This window comes from Mastigoproctus giganteus, chromosome 11 (genome assembly GCF_048544385.1).
Source record: "Mastigoproctus giganteus isolate SK-2022 chromosome 11, ASM4854438v1, whole genome shotgun sequence".
Lineage (NCBI taxonomy): Eukaryota > Metazoa > Arthropoda > Arachnida > Uropygi > Thelyphonidae > Mastigoproctus > Mastigoproctus giganteus.
In genome coordinates this window covers 91,256,866-91,283,918 of record NC_143585.1, presented here as the reverse complement: position 1 = coordinate 91,283,918, position 27,053 = coordinate 91,256,866, and the positions used below count along the sequence as shown (strand labels likewise).

The 27,053-nt window shown below is 39.6% G+C and overlaps 1 protein-coding gene across 1 annotated transcript in view; it reads left to right on the top strand.

Annotated features, from left to right (window-relative positions):
• The window catches only part of LOC150078254 (uncharacterized), a 117,988-nt gene that overhangs the window by 35,544 nt on the left and 55,391 nt on the right, over window positions 1-27,053 (top strand). Inside the window, exon 3 of the mRNA XM_090384670.1 lies at window positions 6,816-6,938. Coding sequence (XP_090240796.1) covers window positions 6,816-6,938 — 123 coding nt within the window. The remainder of the gene's footprint in view (window positions 1-6,815; window positions 6,939-27,053) is intronic.

The window sequence follows — 27,053 nt, the reverse complement described above, 5'->3', positions numbered from 1 at the left end:
ATAAACTTCGTTGTCAATTAAATTGTACTTTTAACTAAATACATATAATGACTTAGATTACAAATGTAATATATTTAATTAATACATAACTTGATACGGAAATTATATAAACGGAACTCATAGAAAATACTTGATACTAAAAAATATATATAGCGTAATAACTGTGTTGGAATACAAGTTTAGGGTTATACTTTTGTACGGTAATTGAAATTTTATTAAAATTAAATCCAAATCATGACTCAGACCTGAGCAGCAAAGCAAAAGGCTCAAGCTAATGGGAGTGCTGTGACTCAGAGGAGAACTGAGGGGGGGCAGTTGCCCTCTGAATCACAGCCTTTTAAAATGCACTGCTTCCATGATGTTTATGGAGCAATCGGGTACGGGACATGATATTGCCATGGGGGATGTTTTTGTGTGTGTGCGCGCGCGCGATGCAAGGAGTGTAACGAAATCGGGCGACAACTCAGCATTGTTATGGGCCTAATATGAGAGCTTGAAGGACAGGGTGGATGCCCTAAATTGAGGGGCCCATCAAGCTCTCAGCTGCTCACATCAACACCAGAGCTTGCACTTGGTCATCACGCAACACAGCGGCAACCCCCAAGGCAGAATGCACTGGTCCCACAGGAACTAGTAATTGTTGGTGACTATTGTCAGGGTAACGGGGAACATGCTTTGTAAAAAGGATAGGTGGAACAGAACCAGGGTATGTCTGCCAGGAGCAAAGGTTGATGACGTTGTAGAGCGGATATCATCTTTTAAGGGCACAAAAGGCGATATACTTGTACACGTTGGCACTAATGATATTAAGAGAAGGAGACCGGCAGAGTTACTTAACAGGTACAGGTCACTGTTGAAAAAAAGCCGTGAATTAGGGTTGAATTTGAAAGTGTCTGCAATTCTGTCCAGACACAATAGGACTGAGTATATGATGAGAGCCTTGTCGATCAATTCGGCCCTGGAAAGATTGTGCAAGGCTCAAGGGGTAGAATTTTTTTCTGCCTGGTCTGTACTTGTTAACAGGAGAGACTGCTTCTATAGGGATGGGATACGCTTAAATAGAAAGGGTGCAAGAATATTTGCTGATGCTATCAAGGCAGTGTTATGTGGGTCGGAAAACTGCTAGCTTGAGGGGATACAAGAACTAATAGATTAACAGTAGCCACTGGCAGAGGTGAAAGCGATTCTTGCACTGCTTCTATTGGAATGAGCAGAAGTCTGGAAAACAAGATGCAGGATATTTCAGAGACTGCCGGGAGTCATTGCGGTACAAGTAAACACATGGGTTGTGTTAGGGTAGCTAAGAATAGGAACAGGTGCATTTATACTTGCGTGTACACCAATGCTAGGAGTTTGGTAAATAAATTTGATGAATTTGAGGTATTGCTCAAAGCATCAAAGGCGGATATTGTTGGGATATCAGAGACGTGGTGTCACACAGATATAAGGAATGCAGAACTGGAATTTGGGGAGTACGTCTACAGAAAGGATAGACAGGACAGGATGGGAAGGGAGGAGGGGTTATACTATTAGTTAAGAAACACACAATCCAAGGATGTGAAGCCAGTCGACATCTCTGGACAGTGCAGTGTCGAGTCAGTTTGGTGTGACATAAGCATTGGGAGATCAAAATTGAGAGTAGGAGTGTGCTATAAGCCTAATGACTCTGATGAGTATAATAAGAAAATGTACAGGGAAATAGAGTGGGCCAGTAAATCAGAGAGTCTTATAATGGGGGATTTTAATTTCCCAGATATTGACTGGAATTTGTGGGTTGGGCATTCTCAAACTAACAAGGCTTTTGTGGATTTATTGGATGATTGTTTTCTACATCAGCATGTTCGGGAGGCAACTAGAGGGAGTAATATACTTGATTTGATTATCAGTAGTGATTCTTCATGCATTAAGAATCTGCAGATAAAGGAACCACTAGGTGGCAGTGATCACAGTGTGCTGAAGTAGGATTTACTCAAAGAGGTAACTACCATCAGGGGTAAAGGGAAGGGTTATTGCTTTCGTAAAGGCGACTACGATGGTCTGAGACAGTATTTAAATTCTCTACAGTGGGACCAACTGATGATGTTACCAACAGCAAATTCAAAATGGGAAGCATTCAAAGAACTTATTTTGGAAGCTACTAGGCTTTACATACCAACTAAGAAATATTGTTCAAGGTTTAGGCCTAAATGGATGTCAGATGAACTAATGAGACACATGGCAGAGAAAAAAAATGCATGGGATACATATAAATTAACACGTGACACAGAAGCCTATGATAGATATAAGCTGGTCAGTAACCAAATCACAAAGGAGGTTAGGCAGGCAAAGGCAGATTATGAGAGATCTTTGGCAAAGGATGCAAAGAAAAACAGCAAAGAATTCTTTACTTATGTGAACTTTAGAAGGAAGGGGATGAATCAGATTGGTCCACTTGATATCGATAGTTCAACTGTTAATAATCCTGCTCAGGTAGCTAACAAACTAAATGAATATTTTGCATCGACATTCACACATGAGGAGTTATTCAGCGAGGGGAATGCCAGAGGTGTATTCAACTCTGGCAGTAAGCTAGATAATCTTGTAATAGCTGAGAGTAAAGTGGAGGAGAAATTGTTGAAGATATTTACAAGAAAGGCACCCTGGGTAGATGGGATCTATCCAGTTATATTAAAGAGGCAGCAAAGGAAGTAAGCAAACCCTTAGCCATAATTATGAGAGCTTCCATGGACTCAGGGGATGTACCCATAGACTGGAGATGTGCAAATGTGATCCCAATTCATAAAGGAGGATCAAAGGCTGATACAGGTAATTATAGACCTGTGAGTTTAACTTCTGTTCCAGGAAAATTAATGGAGGCACTGGTTAAAGAAGCACTGCAGGATCATCTAGACAAGAATTCAGTTATAGCTCGGACACAGCATGGTTTCGTTAAGGGAAAGTCTTGCCTGACCAATTTGATTGGATACTATGATGCAGTCACAAAAGAGCTGGATGCAGAGAATAACTTTGATATTATATACATGGATCTTAGAATGGCTTTTGATACTGTTGCACATGGAAGACTGCTGCACAAATTGGAGCAGTGTGGCATTGGAGGCAAATTGCTGCTATGGATAAACGGGTAGTTGAGGGAAAGAAGACAGAGTGGTAATCAATGGACGCTACTCATCGTGGACTAATGTTATTAGTGGAGTCCCTCAGAGTTTGATGTTCGGTCCATTATTGTTTTCTGTATTTATAAATGATATTGATTATGGTATATCAAGCTTAATGTCCAAGTTTGCAGACGATACAAAGGTTGGCAGGGTTGTTAAGGACACTACTGACGCTATGCTGCTGCTGGAACAGGATCTGGAAAGGATGGGCTGAGAGGTGGCAAATGAAGTTTAACACTGACAAATGTAGGTGGCAAATGAAGTTTAACACTGACAAATGGGAAAGAGCAACCCCCGAGCAACGTATCAACTCTGTGGTACTACACTGACAGTGGCAGAGAAGGAAAAGGACCTGGGGTTAATTGTGGAGGCAGATATGAAGTTCTCTGAGCAGTGTAGACAGGCTGCAAGAGTAGCTCATGGTGTCTTGTCAATGATATACAGGAATTTTTCTAGCAGGGATAAGGAGGTGATTATTCCCTTGTATAAAGCAATGGTCAGGCCACACCTTTAGTACTGTATACAGTTCTGGAGGCAACATTTTAGGATGGATGTAGAGCTGCTGGAACGAGTACAGAGAAGGGCAACAAGATTAGTGAATGGAACAAAGGGTTGCTCTTATGAAGAAAGGCTTAAGTTTTGCAAATTACAGTGTCTGGAGACTAGGCACCGGCGAGGTGATCTGATAGAGGTGTATAAAGCCTTGCTTGGTTTGAGCATGCTCAATGCTGATGGGATTCTTCCTCTTGCTCAGAATAATCACCTGAGAGGGCATAAATTCAAATTGAGGAAAGACAGATGTAGGATAGATGTGCGGAAATTTGCCTTTAGCCAGCGGGTGGTTGGTTGGTGGAACAGACTTCCATCCCTTGTTGTGGTGGTTGATAGCCTAAATAAATTTAAGGCTCAGCTGGACAGGTATTTCGAACGAACGGAGGGGTGAAGTGGAAGTTTTTTTGTTTTTTTTGCTGATGCTGCATAAGCTTGCTTTCTTGCATCATATGCCTATGCTAATGCTAAATGCTACTATTATGTGGTTATGAAGGAACTGGATGAAAAAAATAATTTTGATATCACATACTTGGATTTCAGGGATGCTTTTGACACTGTTACACATGGAAGACTACTGTACAGATTGGAGCAGTATGGTATTAAGTGTAAGTTTCTACAATGGATAAAAGGGTTTCTATAATGGTTGAGTGGTAATCAATGGACTCTGTTCTACTTGGACTAATGTTATTAGTGGAATCCCCCAGGGTACGATGTTGGATCCATTGTTGTTTTGTATATTTATCAATGATATTGAACAAGGTATATTAGGCTTAATGTCGAAGTTTGCAGATGATACAAAGGTTGGCAGGGTTGTTAATGACAGTGTGCTACTGCAACAGGATTTAGAAAATTTGGGCAGATGGGCAGACAAGTGGAAACTGAAGTTTAACATTGACAAATGCAAAGTACTGCATATGGGTAGATGTAACCCCAGAGAAATATACCAACTGTGTGGTACTACTTAAGGTGGTAAAATATGAAAAAGACCTGGGAGTAATTGTGCAGTCGGATATGAAGGTTTCTGAGCAATGCAGACAGGCTGCCAGAGTAGGTCATGGGGTCTTGTCAATGATATATGGAATTTTTCTAGTAGGGAAATTTTGATTCTCCCTTTGTATAAGGCAGTGGTCAGGCCACACGTTAAGTACTGCATAAACGTCTGGAGGCCTCATTTTAGGAAGGATGTAGAGTTGTTTGAGCTTGTACAGAAAACGGCAACAAGATCGGTGAGGGGAATGAAGATGTCCTTTTACCAAGAAAGGCTTAAGTTCTGCAAATTGCAGTGGCTGGAGATTAGGTACCTGCGAGGCAGTCTGACTGAGATGTATAAGGCCTTGAATAGGTTGTGCACGCTGAATTTTGATGAGATTCTTCGTCTTGCTCAGATTACAAACCTGAGGGGGCATAAATTCAAATTGTGGCAAGGCAGTTGTAGAATAGGTGTGCTGAAATTTGCCTTTAGCCAGAGGATGGTTAATTGCTGAAACAAACTTCCATCTGTCATTGTGGAAGTTGATAGCTTAAATAAATTCAAGGAGGAACTGTACAAACTTTGAGGGAATGGATGTTTGAACATTTTTTTTATTTTGGCTGATGTTGCATAAGCTTGTATGCTTGCTTTCTTGCATCACATCATCATCATCACCCTGTATTCTTGCATGCCTCCATTACTACTACTAGTAGTACTTCTCTCAACCAATTTTTTTTTAATGTCGGGTGATATGTTCCTCCACTCAGTCTTTAATGCAGCCAGCCACCAGTTTGGTCTTGTTCTTTGAGCGATCTCTATGTGCACATACTCGATGATCCAATACATTCCAAAGATTCTTGATAGAGTTCAGATCAGGACTCTGGGCTGGCCAAACCAACTTTTCCACACCCATGTCCTCAAACCACTCTGTTCCGACCCGAGCAGTATGGCATGGTGCATTGTCTTGCTGATACAGGTATAGGCCTTCCCCGAAGTATTAATGTTGGAAGTGCATAATTGTCCTGCCATTGCACTGCATTCACGGTTTTGTTGATAACGACTAATGGGCCCAAGCGAAGACATGAAAGGAACCCCATACCATGACACTGCCTCCACCACACTTCATTGTTGGGTGGATACAATCAGGAAGGAACTGTTCCCCTGGCATTCACCACACCGGGAATATCTAACAGACTGCAATATCTAATAGAGTGCAAACCTCGACTTCCATCCATAGGACTGTTTTCCACTGCTCTACAGTCCAGGATTTGCACTTCTTACACCATGTTAATTGGGTCTAGCATTTGTTGAGGTGATCAATTTTGACCAATTTATAATCTACCTTTGCCAGCCTAACCTCTTCTGTGGTACTATTACAGATCAATTTGTAGCTGTTTTGGACTTCAATGCTTTTTACCATTTGGTTACTTTCTGTGTCATCTTTTTGTGTTGTTAAACTGGTTAGTTCATTATTCATCCATTTCTGAATCTTCCTCATGCTGTCATTTCTTAATGGAAAATAGATGTTCAAGGCTTCTTTATACTATAATTCTAATGCATTTTTGCTCTGCGTGCAATCTCCTCATTTGATAGAGGACCTTAAGCTTCATAATCCTCTTTTCTGAAATTAAACTTTCTGTACAAATTGGAGCAGCGTAGTATTAAGGGCAAGTTGCCGCTATGGATAAAGGGATGGTTGAGTGGGAGAAGAAAGAGAGTGGTGGTAATTAGTAGTAAGTCTCCTCAGAGATGAGAGGGTACTCATTACTATTTATGAGTGGTCCTATTTTGTTATTAATGTACTTTCGTGGCTGTGGTAGTTGGGACCGGCGTATGTGTATAGTGAACCAAGTGAGAGCAGTGGGGTTAAGAATTCTCCAGTCTCTGATAGGATTTGAACCCAAACTCCTTCCAAATAATGAATGGAGAAGAATTTTAAAAGGATAATCAGATCTAAAAAATAATAAAAAAAATTTCACATCTTGGATATTAAATTTTTATTAAGCAGATCAATTAATCAAATAATTGTTCATTTAATATAATACAACTTAGTCAGTAATACTTCCTTAAATATCATTTAAAATATATAAAAGTAAGTTCTTCAGCTCTTTTACAGCTAATGTTATATCTCATTAAAGATGCAAAAGAAAAAAGATTTCAACTTGGAAAGTTCTCAGTCTAAAGAACCATTAAAAGAATCTCAACAGAGCCAGTCAGCATTGGTAGAAGAAATTGTACGGTTAAGACAGTTTATAAAAGATGTAAGTATTTGATAATAAAAACATTATTTTTTTTTTTGTCAAGAATTAAGACATGCCTGGTTTAAATGCATGTGGTCTTGGTTGTCGATGTTAAATATTTTGTTAATATATTAATATGTTTGCAGTAGAATGAATCACTAGAAATTCGCTTGATATTATCAGTAGGTAAGAGTGAATTGCCACTGGTCAACCTGTAAGTGGAGCAAATCGCCGATTTACAACCGCAAACAATCCTTGACTCGAGAACATTTGACCTAAGAACTTTTAAAGTTATAAACTTTCTATCACGAAACTGCTATCCAGTAGATGGTATTGTTGTAGCATTTTTTGATATACCTGTGAAAATATATTTCCCACTCAGTTTGTGAAGTTACTATGCTGTGTTTGTGTCCTATGCATTCGGTGTAATTCTTTTTATATATATATATATATATATATATATATATATATATATATATATATATATACAGTAAAAGTCCAGAAATCCAGACCACACGAGAATCCGGACTTTTTGAAAACTCAAACTTTTTAAATTTAGTGGACTTTTGTGTGTGCCACAGATGCCCAGCGACAACAAGCGAACTTGCGGTCGCCATTTTGAAACGAGCAATCAAACCATGGCAACGCTATAATTTTTGTCCTACTCTTTCCATTTACCATATATAAAGCATATGTATTTACAAGCCTGTAATAATGGCTCCTAAAATAGATAAACTTCATGATGTGAAGAGGAAAGAAGAATACGTTGAAATTGAGTGACAAACTTGAAATAATTAAGAAACTAGAAAGTGGTGTGAGCAATACTGTTTTAATGGAAACATACAACATCGGAAAGTCTACAATTTATGATATAAAAAAGACAGAATAAAATTCTAGAATTCACAGCCTTGTCTGAGCCTTACAATAAAATTGCTGAGAAGAAAAGTTTACATCGGCCAATATTAGAGAATCTCGATAAAGTGTTGTACAAATGGTTTTTGCTAAAACGATTGGAAGGTATGGCAATTTCTGGGCCGATGCTTATTGTCAAAGCAAGGTCTTTTTAAGGAGCAAATGAAAATTGAATCAGAGTGCATGTTTAGTGATGGATGGCTTAGGAATTTCGAGACTCGTTGTGGTATTAGACAGTTAGATATTGCTGGAGAAAGACAGTCGGCTGATACACAAGCAGCAACAGATTATAGTGCAACATTTGAAAAAAAATTGTATCTGACTACAACCTTACAGCCGATCAAATTTATAATGCTAATGAAACAGTGGTTTACTGGAAGTGTTTGCCCACAAAAACTTTGGCTGGAAACCAAGAACGAAATGCAACGGGGTTTAAGCTTAATAAGGAAAGAGTAACCGTTCTTATGTGTGCTAATGTGTGAAAGTAAATCGAAATCATGACTCAAACCAGAGCAGCAAAGCAAAAGGCTCAAGCTAATGGGAATGCTGTGGCTCAGAGGAGAACTGAGGGGGGCAGTTGCCCTCTGAATCACAGCCTTTTAAGATGCACTATTTGCTTGATGTTTGCGGAGCAGTCAGGTATGGGTATGTGCGCGATGCAAGGAGTGTAAGGAAATCAGTCGTCAACTCAGCATTGTTATGGGCCTATATGAGAGCTTGAAGGACAGGGTGGATGCCCTCGAAGGATTACAAGTGAGGGGCCCATCAAGCTCTCAGCTGCCCACACCAATGCCAGAGCTTGCACTTGGTCATTGCGCAACACAGCGGCAGCCCCCAAGGCAGAATGCGCTGTTCCCAAAGGAACTAGTAGTTGTTGGTGACTCTATTGTCAGGGAAACGGGAAACATGCCTTGTAAAAAGGATAGGTGGAACAGGACCACGGTAGGTCTGCCAGGGGCAAAGGTTGATGACGTTGTAGAGCGGATATCATCTTTTAAGGGCACAAAAGGTGATATAGTTGTACACGTTGGCACTAATGATATTAAGAGTAGGAGACCGGCGGAATTACTTAACAAGTACAGGTCACTGATGAAAAAAAGCCGTGAATTAGGGTTGAATTTGAAAGTGTCTGCAATTCTGCCCAGACACGATAGGAGGGAGTATATGATGAGAGCCCTGTCGATCAATTCGGCCCTGGAAAGATTGTGCAGGGCTCAAGGGGTAGAATTTTTTTTTCAGCCTGGTCTGTACTTGTTAACAGGAGAGACTGCTTCTACAGGGATGGGATACACTTAAATAGAAAGGGTGCAAGTTTGTTTGCTAATGCTATCGAGGCAGTGTTAGGAGGGTCGGAAAACTGCTAGATTGGGGGGATACAAGGACTAATAGATTAACAGAAGCCACTGGCAGAGGAGAAAGTAATTCTTGCACTGCTTCTATTGGAATGAGCAGCAGCCTGGAAAATAAGATGCAGGATATTTCAGAGACTGCTGGGAATCATTGGGGTACAAGTAAACACATGGGTTGTGTTAGGGTGGCTAAGAGGAAGAGCAGGTGCATGTATACTTGCGTGTACACCAATGCTAGGAGTCTAGTAAATAAATTTGATGAATTTGAGGTATTGCTCAAAACATCAAAGGCAGATATTGTTGGGATTTCAGAGACGTGGTGTCACACAGATATAAGGAATGCAGAACTGGAATTTGGGGAGTACAATGTCTATAGACAGGATAGGAAGGGAGGAGGGGTTATGCTATTGGTAAAGAAACACATAAAATCCAAGGAAGTGAAGCCAGTCGACATCGCTGGACAGTGCAGTCGAGTCAGTTTGGTGTGACATAAGCATTGGGAGATCAAAATTGAGAGTAGGAGTGTGCTATAGGCCTAATGACTCTGATGAGTATAATAAGAAACTGTACAGAGAAATAGTGGGCCAGTAAATCAGAGTCTTATTATGGGGGATTTTAATTTCCCAGATATTGACTGGAATTTGGGGGCTGGTCACTCACACACTAGCAAGGCTTTTGTGGATTTATTGGATGATTGTTTTCTACATCAGCATGTTCGGGAGGCAACTAGAGGGAGTAATACTCTTGATTTGATTATCAGTAGTGATTCTTCTTGCATTAAGTATCTGCAGATAAATGAACCACTAGGTGGCAGTGATCACAGTGTTCTGAAGTGGGATTTACTCAAAGAGGTAACTACCATCAGGGGTAAAGGGAAGGGGTATTGCTTTCGTAAAGGCGACTACGGTGGACTGAGACAGTATTTAAATTCTATACAGTGGGATCAACTGATGATGTTACCAACAGCAAATTCAAAATGGGAAGCATTCAAAGAACTTATCTTGGAAGCTACTAGGCTTTACATACCAACTAAGAAATATTGTTCAAGGTTTAGGCCTAAGTGGATGTCAGATGAACTAATGAGACATATGGCAGAGAAGAAAAATGCATGGGATACATACAAATTAACACATGACACAGAAGCCTATGAGAGATACAAGTTGATCTGCTAACCAAGTTACAAAGGAGGTTAGGCAGGCGAAGGCAGATTACGAGAAATCCTTCGCAAAGGATGCGAAGAAAAACAGCAAAGAGTTCTTTTCTTATATAAACTCTAGAAGGAAGGGGATGAATCAGATTGATCCACTTGATATTGATGGGTCAACTGTTGATGATCCTGCCCAGGTAGCTAACAAACTAAATGATTATTTTGCATCGACATTCACACACGAGGAGTTATTTATCAAGGGGAATGCCAGAGGTGTATTCAACTCTGGCAGTAAGCTAGAGAATCTTGTAATAACTGAGAGTAAAGTGGAGGAGAAATTGTTGAAGATAAACACAAGAAAGGCACCTGGGGTGGATGGAATCTATCCAGTTATATTAAAGGAGGCAGCAATGGAAGTAAGCAACCCTTAGCCATAATTATGAGAGATTACTTGGACTCAGGGGAGGTACCTATGGACTGGAGATGTGCAAATGTGACCCCAATTCACAAAGGAGGATCAAAGGCTGACACAAGTAATTATAGACCTGTGAGTTTAACTTCTGTTCCCGGAAAATTAATGGAGGCACTGGTTAAAGAAGCACTGCAGGATCATCTAGACAAGACTTCAGTTATAGCTCAGACACAGCATGGTTTTGTTAAGGGGAAGTCTTGCCTGACCAATTTGATTAGATACTATGATGCAGTCACAAAAGAACTGGATGCAGGGAATAACTTTGATATTATATACTTGGATCTTAGAAAGGCTTTTGATACTGTTGCACATGGAAGACTGCTGCACAAATTGGAGCAGTGTGGCATTGGAGGGAAATTGCTGCTATGGATAAAGGGGTGGTTGAGGGGGAGAAGACAGAGAGTGGTAATCAATGGACACTGCTCATCGTGGACTAATGTTATTAGTGGAGTCCCTCAGGATTCAGTATTGGATCCTTTATTGTTTTCTGTATTTATAAATGATATTGATGATGGTATATCAAGCTTAATGTCCAAGTTTGCAGATGACACGAAGGTTGGCAGGGCTGTCAAGGACACTACTGACACTATGCTGCTGCAACAGGATCTGGAAAGGTTGAGCAGATGGGCTGAGAGGTGGCAAATAAAGTTTAACATTGAAAATGTAAAGTACTACATATGGGAAACAGCAACCCCAGTGCAACGTATCAACTCTGTGGTACTACACTGACAGTGGTAGAGAATGAAAGGGAACTGGGGGTGGTTGTGCAGGCAGATATGAAGTTCTCTGAGCAGTGCAGACGGGCTGCAAGAGTAGCTCATGGTGTATTGTCAATGATATATAGGAATTTTTCTAGCAGGGATAAGGAGGTGATTATTCCCTTGTATAAGGCAATGGTCAGGCCACACCTAGAGTACTGTATACAGGCCTGGAGACCTCATTTCAAGAAGGATGTAGAGCTGCTGGAACGAGTACAGAGAAGGGCAACAAGATTAGTGAATGGAACAAAGGGGTGCTCTTATGAAGAAAGGCTTAAGTTTTGCGAATTACAGTGTCTGGAGACTAGGCAGCAGCGAGGTGATCTGATAGAGGTGTACAAAGCCTTGAATGGTTTGAGCATGCTCAATGCTGATGGGATTCTTCCTCTTGCTCAGAATAATCACCTGAGAGGGCATAAATTCAAATTGAGGAAAGACAGATGTAGGATAGATGTGCGGAAATTTGCCTTTAGCCAGCGGGTGGTTGGTAGGTGGAACAGACTTCCATCCCTTGTCGTGGAAGTTGATAGCCTAAATAAGTTTAAGGCTCGGCTGGACAGGTATTTCGAACGAACAGAGGGGTGAAGTGGAAGTGGTTATTTTTTATTTATTTATTTTACTTTAATTTTTTTGGCTGATGCTGCATAAGCTTGCTTTCTTGCATCAAATGCCTCTGCTAATGCTAATGCTTCAGGTTAGCATAAAATTAAGCTTTTGGTGATTGGTAAATTTCAGCACTCATGGGCCTTTAAAGGAATTGTGCACTTACCTGTGACCTATAAAGCTCAAAAAAGAATGCTTGGATGGGCAAAGATATATTTCGTGATTGGTTTTCATGATTTTGATCCATCAGTTCATCAGAACTTGAGAAAATTGGGGAAGCCTGCAAATACAAAGTGCCTGCTACTTCTCGACAACTGTAGGGCCCACCTGCATGAATCAAAATTAGTGTCTGATTGCGGAAATACTTTTGCATGTTACTTGCCACCAAATGTTACACCATTAATTCAACCCATGGATCAAAGAGTCATTAGAAACTTTAAATGTCACTATAAAAATGATTTTATGATGAAAATGATGCATAAGAACGTCGACCCTTCAGAATTTCAACGCAGTTTTACAATCAAAGATGCAACATTTTCACTCACGACTGCATGGAATGCAGTCTAGCCTGTAACTCTTTTAAGAGCGTGGCAAAAGTTATGACCTAATGTGTATGTTTGCAGATCTACAATCTGATTGAAACGAAGATTTTGAAGGATTTCACATAAAGCTAAAGGCATCTGAAGTGAAAGAACTGATGGAAACTGTTAAATTATGTATGGAAGACAACCCTCTACTCAAACTTAATGCTGATGACATAGAAGAGTGGTATGCATTGAAGATGATGTTGAAGTTGCAGCGACTTTCACTGATCAAGAAATTATTCAAAGCATTATAACTCCTGATAAGATAGAAGAGAATTATTCAGAAGAATCTGGTGAAGAAAACGACAAAGTTGAAGAAGAAAAGATATCTTTGCCTACTGCAGAAAAGTCCATTGAAACAGTTATTAAATTTATGGAACAGAACCATAGCTTCAGTCTTCAGGACGTCATGCAGAAATCGCGGAAAAGAATGAATAAATATTTGTTTGTTTTTCAAACTTTGTATTTTATATGAAAATGTTTCGTTAATAAACTAAAACAAATAATTAATTTATATAAAATATGTATCTGCTTTCATTTATATACTCTATTTTTCTTTTACATTGTTCATTTTTAAACATGATTTCAAGCATTACACGCTTTTTTTTTTTTTTTTTTTTTTTTTGTGGTGAAAATTTTTGTTTACATCTTTGTTAGGTGTTGACTTTATTTTTCTTTAAAACTGCTTGTTTCGATAAATGAAGCATTCTTTATTTGCTAATGAGTAGACTGTCAAAATTTACCTGGTCATCTCTTTATTCCATCTTAAATTTGAATTTTAAAAGTACTGCCTGAGAATCCAAAAATCCGTATCGACCCATTCCCCGAGCAGTCCTGCTTTTCGGACTTTTACTGTATACCTTATATTAATTCATTGGCTCTGTCATCAAATTTGCTGATCGCTTTATCAGTCACTTCTAATAGAGATAGAAGGCCGAAACTTTGTACAAATTCTTAATTCGCGTGACAACGCATTCTATCAAAATTTGAGCTAAATGTATCAAGTGGTGCATAGTGCAGCCACTGCATGTCATATATTGGCTACTTGGGTTTATACCTGACCTGGATTTTGGGCCTTTTTCCCCACTTTATACATCTGGTTAGAAGGGTGTAATTTTGTAAACAATTTCTTTTGATGTAATGTTTCCAATTAAATTTGAGCTAATCCGTTGCGTGGTCCACTGTGCAGCTATTACATGTCTCATATCAGCTATATGCTTTACATGATTGTATGCATGTAATACATACATAATAGTACAATGGTATCCAAGAGAAACTTAGAAAAAACCTGGAAGACAACAACAACAGAGATGGACAGATGAAATTCATGAGTTTGTGGGTAGTAAATGGATGGCCATTGCACAAAACAGAAGGAACTGGAAAGTTGCTGGAGAGGCCTTCATTCTGCAGTGGATTGAAAATGGATGATGATGAATACATACATATAAAGCTTGCAAGATTTTATTGTCTATCCTTGCATTGTGTAAAGATTTTTTTATTGGTGAAAATCTTTTCACGTAAACTTTCAATCATACTTTATTTATAAAAAATGTACGAAAATTTCTATCCATAAAGAGTAATAAAAATATAAGAAAATAAAAAAACAAGTTTTTCAAAAATATACCTTAATTCCAATAAAATATAAGGTGTAGCCTTTATCCCTGCAACGAAAAGTGCCTCATTTTAATAAACAGTAAAGGTCACTCTTTATATTTTATCAGAATTAAGGTATATTTCTGAAAAACTTGTTTTTTATATTATTTTTTATTTCTTTTTTTATTATAAAAATTTGCACTCATACCACCAGAATACCTGTAAAGCAAAAAAAAAAAAAAAAAAAACCCCAGATTGATTGTGCACAAAGAAAGAAAAATAACCTATAACCTTGGAGGATAAAAAAATAGTGGAAGTTGCTTGTAGTTTTGATATCAATCATTTGACTATTAAAGAGAATGAATTATGCAACATATTAAAGCCTCTGCACCAATGAAACCTACAGCTAAAAAAAAAGAAAAGAAAGAAACTAGGTACAGTAATGACTGAATGAATGAATAATGGATACAAAGAATAAGTGTCGGGTCCATTGTTGTTTTCTGTATTCATCAATGATATGAATGATATTGACTGAAACTTGTGTGTTGGTTACTCATACACTAGTAAGACTTTTGTGGATTTATTGGATGATTGTTTTCTGCAGCAGCATGTTTGAGAGGCAACCAGAGAGGGTAATACTCTTGATCTGGTTATCAGCAGTGATCATTCCTGTATTAAGAATTTGCAGATAAAGGAACCACTAGGTGGTAGTGATCACAGTGTACTGATGTGGAATTTACTTAAAGATATAATTACCATCAGGGGTAAAGGAAAGGATTTTTGCTTCCATAAAGGTGACTACAGTGGTCTCAGACAGTTTTTAAATTCTGTACAGTGGAATCAACTGACGATGTTACCAACAGTAAATTCTAAAGGAATTAATCATGGAAGCTACTAAAAGTTTCATACCTATTAAGAAATATCGTTCAAGGTTTGGGCCTAAATGGTTATCAAATGAACTAACGAGACTCGTGACAGAGAAGAAAAATGCATGGGATGCATATATATTATCAAGCGACTCAGAAGCCTATGGCAGATATAAGTTAGGCTGTAATCAGGTCACACAGGAGGTTAAGCAGGCGAAGGCAGATTACGAGAAACCTTTGGCAAAGGATGCTAAGAAAAACAGCAAGGATTTCTTTACTTATATAAACTCTAAAAGGAAGGGGATGAATCTGATTGGTCCACTTGTTATTGATGGTTTGACTGATGATCCTGCTCAGATAGCAAACAAACTGAATGAGTATTTTGCATCTACATTCACATATGAGGAGTTATTGAGGTTTGAAAATGGCAGAAGGTTATCAAATTGTAGCAGGGTGCTTGATGATTTTGTAATAACTGAGAGCAAAGTGGAGGAGAAATTGTTGAAGTTAAACATAAGAAAGGCACCTGGAGTGGATGGCATCTATCCAGTTATATTAAAGAAGGCGGCAAAGGAACTAAGCAAACCCTTAGTGATAATTATGAGAGCATCCTTGGACTCAGGGGAGGTGCCCACAGACTGGAGATGTGTAAATGTATCCCCAATTCACAAAGGGGGATCGAAGGGTCACACGAGTAATTACAGACCAATTAGTTTAACTTCTGTTCCGGGTAAAATAATGGAGTCACTGGTTAAAGATGCATTGCAGGGTCATCTAGACAAGACTGCAGCAATAATTCAGACACAGCATGGGTTTGTTAAGGGAAAGCCTTGTCTGACAAATTTGATAGGATATTATGATGTGGTTACAAAGGAACTGGATGCAAAAAATAATTTTGATATCATGTACTTGGATTTCAGGAAAGCTTTTGACACTGTTGCGCATGGAAGACTACTGTACAAATTAGAGCAGAATAGTATTAAGGGTAAGTTGCTACAATGGATAAAAGGATGGTTGAGTGGGAGAAGACAGAGGGTGGTAATCAATGGGTACTGCTCTTCATGGACTAATGTTATTAGTGGAGTCCCACAGGGTTCGGTGTTGGGTCCACTGTTGTTTTGTATATTTATCAATGATATTGATGAAGGAATATCAGGCTTAGTGTCAAAGAGTGCAGATGATATAAAGGTTGGCAGGGTTGTTAATGACAGTAATGGCAGTGTGCTACTGCAACAGGATCTAGATAATTTGGGCAGATGGGCTAAGAAGTGGCAACTGAAGTTTAACCTTGACAAATGCAGAGTAAGCCTCGTAGCCGAGTGGCCAGGAGCGAAAGTGCAGTAGCACACGCTCTTTGAGTAGACCGGGGTTCAAGCCCCTGACTGCTGAATACGGTTGATCTGCCAACCCGCACTGCACCAGCGTGGCAGATTATGGTCCATTTCCCTCAGCATGAATTGTTAAGGAGGCTTCCATCCTGCAGTGGGTTGATAATGGCTGCACTACTTTTTACTTTTACTGCATATGGGTAGAAGTAACCCCAGAGAAACGTACCAACTGTGTGGTGCTACATTTAAGGTGGTAGAAAATGAAAAAGACCTGGGAGTAATTGTGCAGTCAGATATGAAGTTTTCTGAGCAATGCAGACAGGCTGCCAGGGCAGGGCAGGTCATGGGGTTTTGGCAATGATATATAGGAATTTTGCTAGCAGGGAGAAGGAGGTGATTGTCCCTCTGTACAAGGCAATGGTCAGGCCACGCCTTGAGTACTGCGTACAGGTCTGGAGGCCTTATTTTAGGAAGGATGTAGATTTACTTGAGCGTGTACAGAGAAGGGCAACAAGATTGGTGAGGGGAATGAAGGGATCCTCTTACCAAGAGAGGCTTAAGTTCTGCAAATTGCAGTGGCTGGAGACTAGGCACCTGCGCGGTGATCTGATTGAGGTGTATAATGCCTTGAATGGGTTAAGCATGCTGAATTCTGATGGGATCCTTCCACTTGTTCAGATTACGAACCTAAGGGGGCATATATTCAAATGAAGAAAGGACAGATGTAGAATAGACGTGCGGAAGTTTGCCTTTAGCCAGCGGGTGGTTAATTGCTGGAACAAACTTCCATCTGTTGTTGTGGAAGTTGATAGGTTGAATAAATTTAAGGAGGAACTGGACAGGCATTTGGAGGGAATGGTGTTTTTTTTTTTTTTTGGCTGATGCTGCATAAGCTCATACACTTGCTTTCTTGCATCACATGCTGCTGCTACTACTACTACTAATCCCTCTTAGAGCTTTATAAACCTCAACCAGGTTACCTTTGAGGTGCCTGGTTGCCAAGCTCTGTAGCCACATAATCGGAGTCTTTTCTCATACGGTCATCCTGGCAATCTCACCATTCAAGTTGCCTGTCTTTGGACCCTTAAAAGAAGCTCAGCATCTTTTTTTCAGATGAAGTCTCCATACTTGTACACAGTATTCCAAATGTGGTCTTACAATTGCCTATCTTTACAGGATAACGTTCAATGAATCATCAGTAGGACACCATGGGCTTTTCTGGTTGCCTGTTTACACTGTTCAGAAAACTTCATATCTGCCTGTATTGTAACTCCTAGATTCCTTCCCTCCTCCACTATTTTTAATTCAACCCCTATTTACCTGTGTTAAGTTAATCTAAAAAGTGATAAATATGAATTTTTGGTTCCTGCCGTGTTGAAATCCTGAATCATAATTTTTGGCAATAAAAATGGAATTTAAACTGTATTCAGCTTCATTTCTGCATTTTCAAATCAGTTGAATAATTTTTTACATTTTCAGATTGGATGGTGTGCCACTGACAAGAGATGCACTTGCCACAAACCACATGTGTGCCACAGGTTCCCCCCCCCTCCCCATCTAAACCATGGTTTCAAAAAAAAAAAAAAAAAATATATATATATATATATATATATATATATATATATATATATATATATCAAGTAGGAATATAGGCATATTTGGATATATGCTAAATCTACAGATTTGGCATGTATCCAAACCACTAGATTCATTTTCTCTGTATACTGCACTCACAACAGTTGTAAACAAGTTATAAATTCATACTCCGTTTTGAACAGGATAAGAATACGAAACATACTTCCTATCTAAATGATAATCGAGCTTTCTGGCCTCTGAACAAAGCTGTTGGTTGCAACCATTGTCCATCCATACTTGTTATTGGTTTTATAGTGCATCAGCAACTTAGTACAGCCACTCCTTGACTTGCCGACCGGGCTAGCCGGGTGGGTAAAGTGCCTGCCTGGCAACCCAAAGGTCGCGGGTTCGAATCCTGCCTCGGGCTTGGATCAAAGTACTGCAAAAACCTTGGGAAGTGCATTATGGCCACAGAAGCTGATGCGCCAACAACTACCAAAAAAAAAAAAAACTCCCTGACTTACGTATTCCACAGAATACGTAATGACTTACGTATGATTACGAACATTTCACTTACATGAAATGTTCGATGCGCGTGTAAATATAATTATTTATTCAATTTTTTTTTATCTCGTGTGCAGGAAAAATTACAAAAGATTATAAAATTACAAAAAGAGAGAGGAGACAGGCATAATGTCAGCAAGTTTTACCTCTCAAGCATCGTTGCCAGAATTAACTCTCCAGCTGATAAGCACGCCACTGCAGAAGTTGAGGGCTGTAGAGATTTAGAAGGGGTTTTTTTCCAACACATTGCATAATTTCTCTGCAGATGCAGGATCGGTACTGGCAACTTCACTGCATATTTTAATGTCTTGGAAATCAGCGCGATGCTTGAAGCTATTAAACCACTTGTTGCTTGCCACGAACTTGGCTTGGGGTTCGCTGTACTTATCCTTAATATCTTCATAAGTACTGCTTGCTTTTACTTGAATGGCCATTGGACTAGGGGGGACGGCACTTGCTTCTGAATCTTCCATCCCTATTATTAATAGCTTTTCCATCTTTGACATAGCACCTGAATGCTGTTTTGTGATCACTGTTGATCTTAAATGCATTGATCCTTTAACATATTCTTTTATACATGCACTGGCCCTTAAAATAGTATTCACTGTTGAAGCAGCGAGACTAATTCCATTCAATAGATGACAAACTTTGCCCTGCTTCTTACTTCTTAATTAATCATCTTCATTTCTAATTCAATTTTGTTTCTAGCACTGCCAGCACTTGCACTTTCCATTGGTCCCTTTCCCTTCACCATTGTAATAATTAAATAGGAATGAAGAGAAGATTCTGAAAATTTATTTGTTTTTTATGATTCGTACTCCGTTTTGAACAGGATAAGAATACGAAACATACTTCCTATCTAAATGATAATCGAGCTTATCGGTAGTGACCTCCAGAAATGTGTTTTAAAAAAATATCGCAGAGGCATTCAAAATTTATTCTTATAACGGAACATATGATAACGGTGAAAGTGTAGTGCAATTTCCATTATAAAAATGGCCTTTTAGATAGATAAATAGCTTATTTATATAGCGAAGATTTCAACTCCTGGGGTCTTGGAACGAATTACCAAAAAAAAAAAAAAAAAAAACAATGTGTTATTGTGTTCACATTACGATATTTTCATGATACTTCCATTTATTCCTATGGGATGCAAAATACATTTCCACAATTTTTTTTTAAGTTTGCACTGGCCGGCAAAACTTGTGTAAAGTTGAGTATTACGTAAGCCAGGGAGTGGCTGTAATGGCAAAATGGTTCGAGAAAGCAAACTTTTCTACTTCATTTGCCATTACTAAGTAATAAATTGCCCAGTCAATCTTAGGCTATGTTGCACCAGCATATTATGTCTGTGCATACTGTTATTGTGTCATTGCCAAGTTCTTCCACTTGGCAATGCGATGCTGTCACCCCTCTCGCTAGTGGATGAACCCACTGCTTGGCAGGTACATAGGTTCACTGAATCCATGTATATAGTAATTTGATGTCAGCAAGGATAAATGTCGTGAGTTAACCAACTCTGAAAGAGGGATGATAGTGGGTGCCCGATGCATAGGTCACTCTATTGTGGAGGTGGTACAGAAATTGCACTATCCCTGTTTGACAGTATCAAGAGTGTATCAGGAATACGCCATTTCCGGAATAACATCTCATAGTGGACAGCACTGTGGGCAGAGAAAGTGGATGAAAATGGCCGTCTATGTCTGTCTCACATTGTTTCAGCCAACTGGAGAGCGAAAGTGGCACAAATCACCGCTGACTTAAACAAAGGAGGTGCCAGAAATGTCTCCACCAAGACCATCAGGTGATCATTAGCTGCAATAGGTTATGGGAGCCGCCTACCCACCAAAGTCCCATTGCTAACACCACGACACAGCACTCTACTCCTCATCCGGGTGAAAGAACATTGGCACTGGACCTTAGATGATTAGAGATAGGTCTGCTGGTTCGATGAGGCCAGTTTCCAGTTATTTTGAGTGGACGGGAGGGTATCAACAAGGAACTGTTCAGTCAACAAGGATCATGCCAACAAGGAACTGTTCAGGCAGGTGGATGGTCGGTAAAGGTGTGGGGCATGTTTGACTGGCCCATTTTGGGATCTCTGAATGGTCCAGGTTATGTGTCCATCCTTGTAGACCCTCTCCATCCCTTCATGGTCATCGTGCACCCACAGTGCAATGGACTCTTTCAGTAAGACAATGCACCTCGCCACAGAACCGTGGTGACTAGAGCATGGTTCAAAGAGCATTCCGCAGATTTTACCACCATGGAATGGCCTCCCCCATTCACTGGACATGAACCCAGTGGAGCATCTTTGGGATGATGAGGAAAGGTCCATTCGAGCCTTGGATCCTCCATCCAGGAATGTGGCGGAATTATGGACAGTGGTGCAGCAAGCATGAATTTCACAGGTATTTACCTCTGGAACAGTTTCGAGAACTAGTGGACTCAATGCCTCGCTGTGTTACTACCCTTATCTGGGCAAAACGTGGACCTACCCGTTACTAGGTAGATATCCCATGATTTCTGTCCACTCAGTGTATGTTCACATGCTGATCTGAACATTGTATATGCTGGAAAATCAGAAATAACTCACAGAGGGAACTTTACTCCACCTCTTTAAATTGGCTGACTGCATCCCTGATTGAAGAAGTTTCTAAAAATTCTTCTGGTCTCCATTCGGATTAGAACCAGACCTCTCAGAATGAGTAACAAGTGACAAAACTACTATAAAAGTGGTATCTTGTACTATATTAGCATTTAGCATTAGTACAGGCATATGATGCAAGAAAGCAAGCTTATACAGCATCAACCAAAAAAAAAAAAAAAAAACCTTCCCATTTCACTGATCCATTCATTCCAAATGTTTGTCTAGTTCTGCCTTGAATTTATTTAAGCTATTAACTTCCATAACAACAGATGAAAGTTTGTTCCAGCAATCAGCTATCCACTGGCTAAAGGCAAATTTCTGCACATCTATTGTGCAACTGTCTTTCCTCAGTGCCCCCTCAGGTTTGTAATCTAAGCAAGAGGAAGAAGAATCCTATCAGCATCGCGCCTGCTTAATCCATTCAAGGCTTTATACGCCTCAGTCAGATCAAGAGTGTTACTCCCTCTTGCTGCCTAACATGCTGCTGTAGAAAACTATTATCCAATAAATCCACAAAAGCCTTGCTAGTGTGCGAGTGACCAATCCACAAGTTCCAGCCTATATCGGGGAAGTTAAATTTCCCTATTATAAGACACTGATTTACTGGCCCACTCTATTTCTCTATATAATTGTTCATTATACTCATCAGAGTCATTAGGCCTATAAAAAACTCCTACCCTCATTTTTGTTTTCCCGGTACTTATGTCACACCAAACTGACTCAACATTGCGCTGTCCATCTATGTCAACTGGATGTACTTGCTTAGATTTTATGTGTTTCTTAACTAACAGCATAACCCTTTCTCCCTTCCTATCCTTTATGTACACATTGTACTCCTCAAATTCCAGTTCTACATTCCTTATATCTCTGTTACACCACGTCTCTGATATCCCAACAATATCCACCTTTACCTTGACCAGCACTTCAAATTCATCAAATTTATTTACTATACTCCTAGTACTGGTGTACATGCAAAGTATACATGCACCTGTTCTTTCTCTTAATTACTTAACACAGCCCATGTATTTACTTGTTTCATGACTCCCAGCAGTTCCTGAAATCTCCAGCAACTTGCTTTCCGGGCTGCTGCTCATTCCAATAGAAGGATCACTTCCACCTCTGCCTGCTGCTACTGTTAATCTATTAGTTTGCAAACCCCCCCCCCACAGGCTAGCATGGAAGATTCCATACTTCTTGCATTAACGACCTTGGTAGCCATACTGCATACATTCCATTCAATGCCTATCTTGGTTTTCTGTTGGAGACATCAGAGCAATGATGACCAATATGGATTCTCTAAATATCAATCCACTCGTGATGTCTTGGCTCGTGTTATGCATCTTTAAACAGATTAAATGGAAGCGTTCAGAGAAACTCAAAAAGTTACTCTCAATATTTTTGAAGATTTTGAATGTGTTTGGCATAAAGGTCTTCATTCAGATATTTGTAACTGGATAACTAGTTGTCATCTTGACCATTCACTGTGTTTTCTTTGCAAACTTAGCACAGTTACTCACTGTTTAATGCTCACTAGGAGAGGCCCGGGTTCAGCTTCCATTGATGACTGGAGGAATTTCTAAAGTCCTCTTCAATCAAGGTTTTAGTTATTCAATCTCAGGCAGAGGGAGTAAGGTTTTTCTCCAAGAGTTATTCTGAATTTTTCATTCCATAAACACATACTCCTACAGACAGAACACACCAAAACAGATATGAATGACACATCTCTTGTATTATTAAAACAACTTTTTGACATACTCACTGTGTTAAGTTTTAAATTACTTTTGCTTTCTCAATTAATGCTGGAATTCTCAAAGGTTATGTTCTTTTTTGGTAATGCTTTATATTTATATGTTAATGAATTTCCATTGATTGGAAATCCTACTCACCACTTTGTTCGTGATATTTTACATTCCATTTTCAGCTACAACTTTTCAAATTTATACCAGTATTTCATTAAATGCTGAACTTTGAATAATTCTCCAGTGGGAAGAAGACACTCAACTTTGGTCCTTCTAAAACCCAGCCCTTTTTTCTTGCAAAAACAAAAGTCTACTGCTCCCATGCTCAGCTTCACAACAACATTCACATTTTTAGACAAGAGAATCAAGTGGTAGAATTTTTTTCAGCCTGGTCTGTACTTGTTAACAGGAGAGACTACTTTTACAGAGATGGGATACACTTAAATATAAAAGATGCAAGAATATTTGCTGATGCTATCGAGGCAGTGTTAGATGGGTCAGAAAACTGGTAGCTTGGGGGGATACAAGGACTAACAGATTAACAGTAGCCACTGGAAGAGGTGAAAGTGATTCTTGCACTGCTTCTATTGGAATGAGCAGCAGCCTGGAAAACATAATGCAGGATATTTCAAAGACTGCTGGGAGTCATTGCAGTACAAGTAAACACATGGGTTGTGTTAGGGTAGCCAAGACTAGGAACAGGTGCATGTATACTTGCATGTATACCAATGCTAGGAGTTTGGTAAATAAATTTGACGATGAATTTGAGATTGCTCAAAACATCAAAGGCAGATATTGTTGGGATATCAGAGACATGGTGTCACACAGATATAAGGAATGCAGAAATGGAATTTGGGAAGTACAATGTGTACAGAAAGGATAGACAGGATAGGAAGGGAAGAGGGGTTATGCTATTAGTTAAGAAACACATAAAATCCAAGGAAGTGAAGCCAGTCGACATCGCTGGACACTTCAGTGTCGAGTCAGTTTGGTGTGACATAAGCATTGGGAGATCAAAATTGAGAGTAGGAGTGTGCTATAGGCCTAATGACTCTGATGAGTATAATAAGAAACTGTAAAAGGAAATAGAGTGGGCCAGTAAATCAGAGAGTCTTATAATGGGGGATTTTAATTTCCCAGATATTGGCTGGAATTTGTGGATTGGTCACTCACACACTAGCAAGGCTTTTGTGAATTTATTGGATGATTGTTTCTTACATCAGATTGTTCAGGAGGCAACTAGAGGGAGTAATACTCTTGATCTAATTATCAGTAGTGATTCTTCATGCATTAAGAATCTGCAGATAAAGGAACCACAAGGTGGCAGTGATCACAGGCTGAAGTGGGATTTACTCAAAGAGGTAACTACCATCAGGGGTAAAGAGAAGGGTTTTTGCTTTCATAAAGGTGACTACGATGGTCTGAGACAGTATTTAAATTCTATACAGTGGGACCAACTGATGATGTTACCAACAGCAAATTCAAAAGTGGAAAGCATTCAAAGAACTTATCTTGGAAGCTACTAGCCTTTACATACCAACTAAGAAATATTGTTCAAGGTTTTGGCCTAAATGGATGTCAGATGAACTAATGAGACATATGGCAGAGAAGAAAAATGCATGGGATACATATAAATTAACATGTGACAGAAGCCTATGATAGATATAAGCTGATCTGTAACCAAGTTACAAAGGAGGTTAGGCAGGCGAAGGCAGTTTACAAGAAATCTTTGGGAAAGGATGCTAAGAAAAACAGCAAAGAATTCTTTATTTATGTAAACTCGAAGCAAGGGGATGAATCAGATTGGTCCACTTGATATCGATAGTTCAACTGTTAATGATCCTGCTCAGGTAGCTAACAAACTAAATGAATATTTTGCATCGACATTCACACATGAGGAGTTATTCAGCAAGGGGAATGCCAGAGGTGTATTCAACTCTGGCAGTAAGCTAGATAATCTTGTAATAACTGAGAGTAAAGTGGAGGAGAAATTGTTGAAGATAAACACAAGAAAGGTACCTGGGGTGGATGGGATCTATCAAGATATATTAAAGGAGGCGGCAAAGGAAGTAAGCAAACCCTTAGCCATAATTATGAGAGCTTCCTTGGACTCAGAGGAGGTACTCATGGACTGAGGATGTGCAAATGTGATCCCAATTCACAAAGGAGGATCAAAGGCTGACACAAGTAATTATAGACCTGTGAATTTAACTTCTGTTCCAGGAAAATTAATGGAGGCCCTGGTTAGCATTAGCATTAGTAGAGGCATTTGATGCAAGAAAGCAAGCTTATGCAGCATCAGCCAAAAAAAAAAAAAAAAAAAAACGAGGGGAAGAATCCCATCAGCATTGAGCATGCTCAAACCATTCAAGGCTTAATACACCTCTATCAGATCACCTCGCTGGTGCCTAGTCTCCAGACACTGTAGTTTGCAAAACTTAAGCCTTTCTTCGTAAGAGCACCCCTTTGTTCCATTCACTAATCTTGTTGCCCTTCTCTGTACTCGTTCCAGCAGCTCTACATCCTTCTTGAAATGAGGCCTCCAGACCTGTATACAGTAATCTAGGTGTGGCCTGACCATTGCCTTATACAAGGGAATAATCACCTCCTTATCCCTGCTAGAAAAATTCCTATATATCATTGACAATACACCATGAGCTACTCTTGCACCCATCTGCACTGCTCAGAAAACTTCATATCTGCCAGCACAACGACCCCCAGGTCCCTTTCATTCTCTACCACTGTCAGTGTAGTACCACAGAGTTGATACGTTGCTCTGAAGTTGCTGTTTCTCATGTGTAGTATTTTACATTTGTCAATGTTAAACTTCATTTGCCACCTCTCAGCCCATCTGCTCAACCTTTCCAGATCCTGTTGCAGCAGCATAGTGTCAGTAGTGTTCTTGTCAACCCTGCCTACCTTTGCATCATCTGCAAACTTCGACATTAAGCTTGATATACCATCATCAATATCATTTATGAATACAGAAAACAATAATGGACCCAACACTGAGCCCTGAGGGACTCCACGAATAACATTAGTCCATTACGAGCAGTGTCCATTGATTACCACTCTCTGTCTTCTCCCCCTCAGCCACCCCTTTATCCACAGCAGCAATTTGCCTCCAATGTCACACTGCTCCAATTTGTGCAGCAGTCTTCCATGTGCAACAGTATCAAAAGCCTTTCTAAGATCCAAGTATATAATATCAAAGTTATTCCCTGCATCCAGTTCCTTTGTGACTGCATCATAGTATCCAATCAAATTGGTCAGGCAAGACTTCCCCTTAAGAAAACCATGCTGTGTCCGAGCTATAACTGAAGTCTTGTCTAAATGATCCTGCAGTGCTTCTTTAACTAGTGCCTCCATTAATTTTCCTGGAACAGAAGTTAAACTCACAGGTCTATAATTACTTGTGTCAGCCTTTGATCCTCCTTTGTGAATTGGGGTCACATTTGCACATCTCCAGTCTGTGGGTACCTCCCCTGAGTCCAAGGAAGCTCTCATAATTATGGCTAAGGGTTTGCTTACTTCCTTTGCTGCCTCCTTTAATATAACTGGATAGATCCCATCCACCCCGGGTGCCTTTCTTGTGTTTATCTTCAACAATTTCTCCTCCACTTTACTCTCAGTTATTACAAGATTATCTAGCTTACTGCCAGCATTGAATACACCTCTGGCATTTCCCTCGCTGAATAACTCCTCATGTGTGAATGTCGATGCAAAATATTCATTTAGTTTGTTAGCTACCTGAGCAGGATCATCAACAGTTGACCCATCGATATCAAGTGGACCAATCTGATTCATCCCCTTCCTTCTAGAGTTTACATAAGTAAAAAACGCTTTGCTGTTTTTCTTTGCATCCCTTGCCAAAGATTTCTCGTAATCTGCCTTTGCCTGCCTAACCTCCTTTGTAACTTGGTTACAGATCAACTTGTATCTATCATAGGCTTCTGTGTCATGTGTTAATTTGTATGTATCCCATGCATGTTTCTT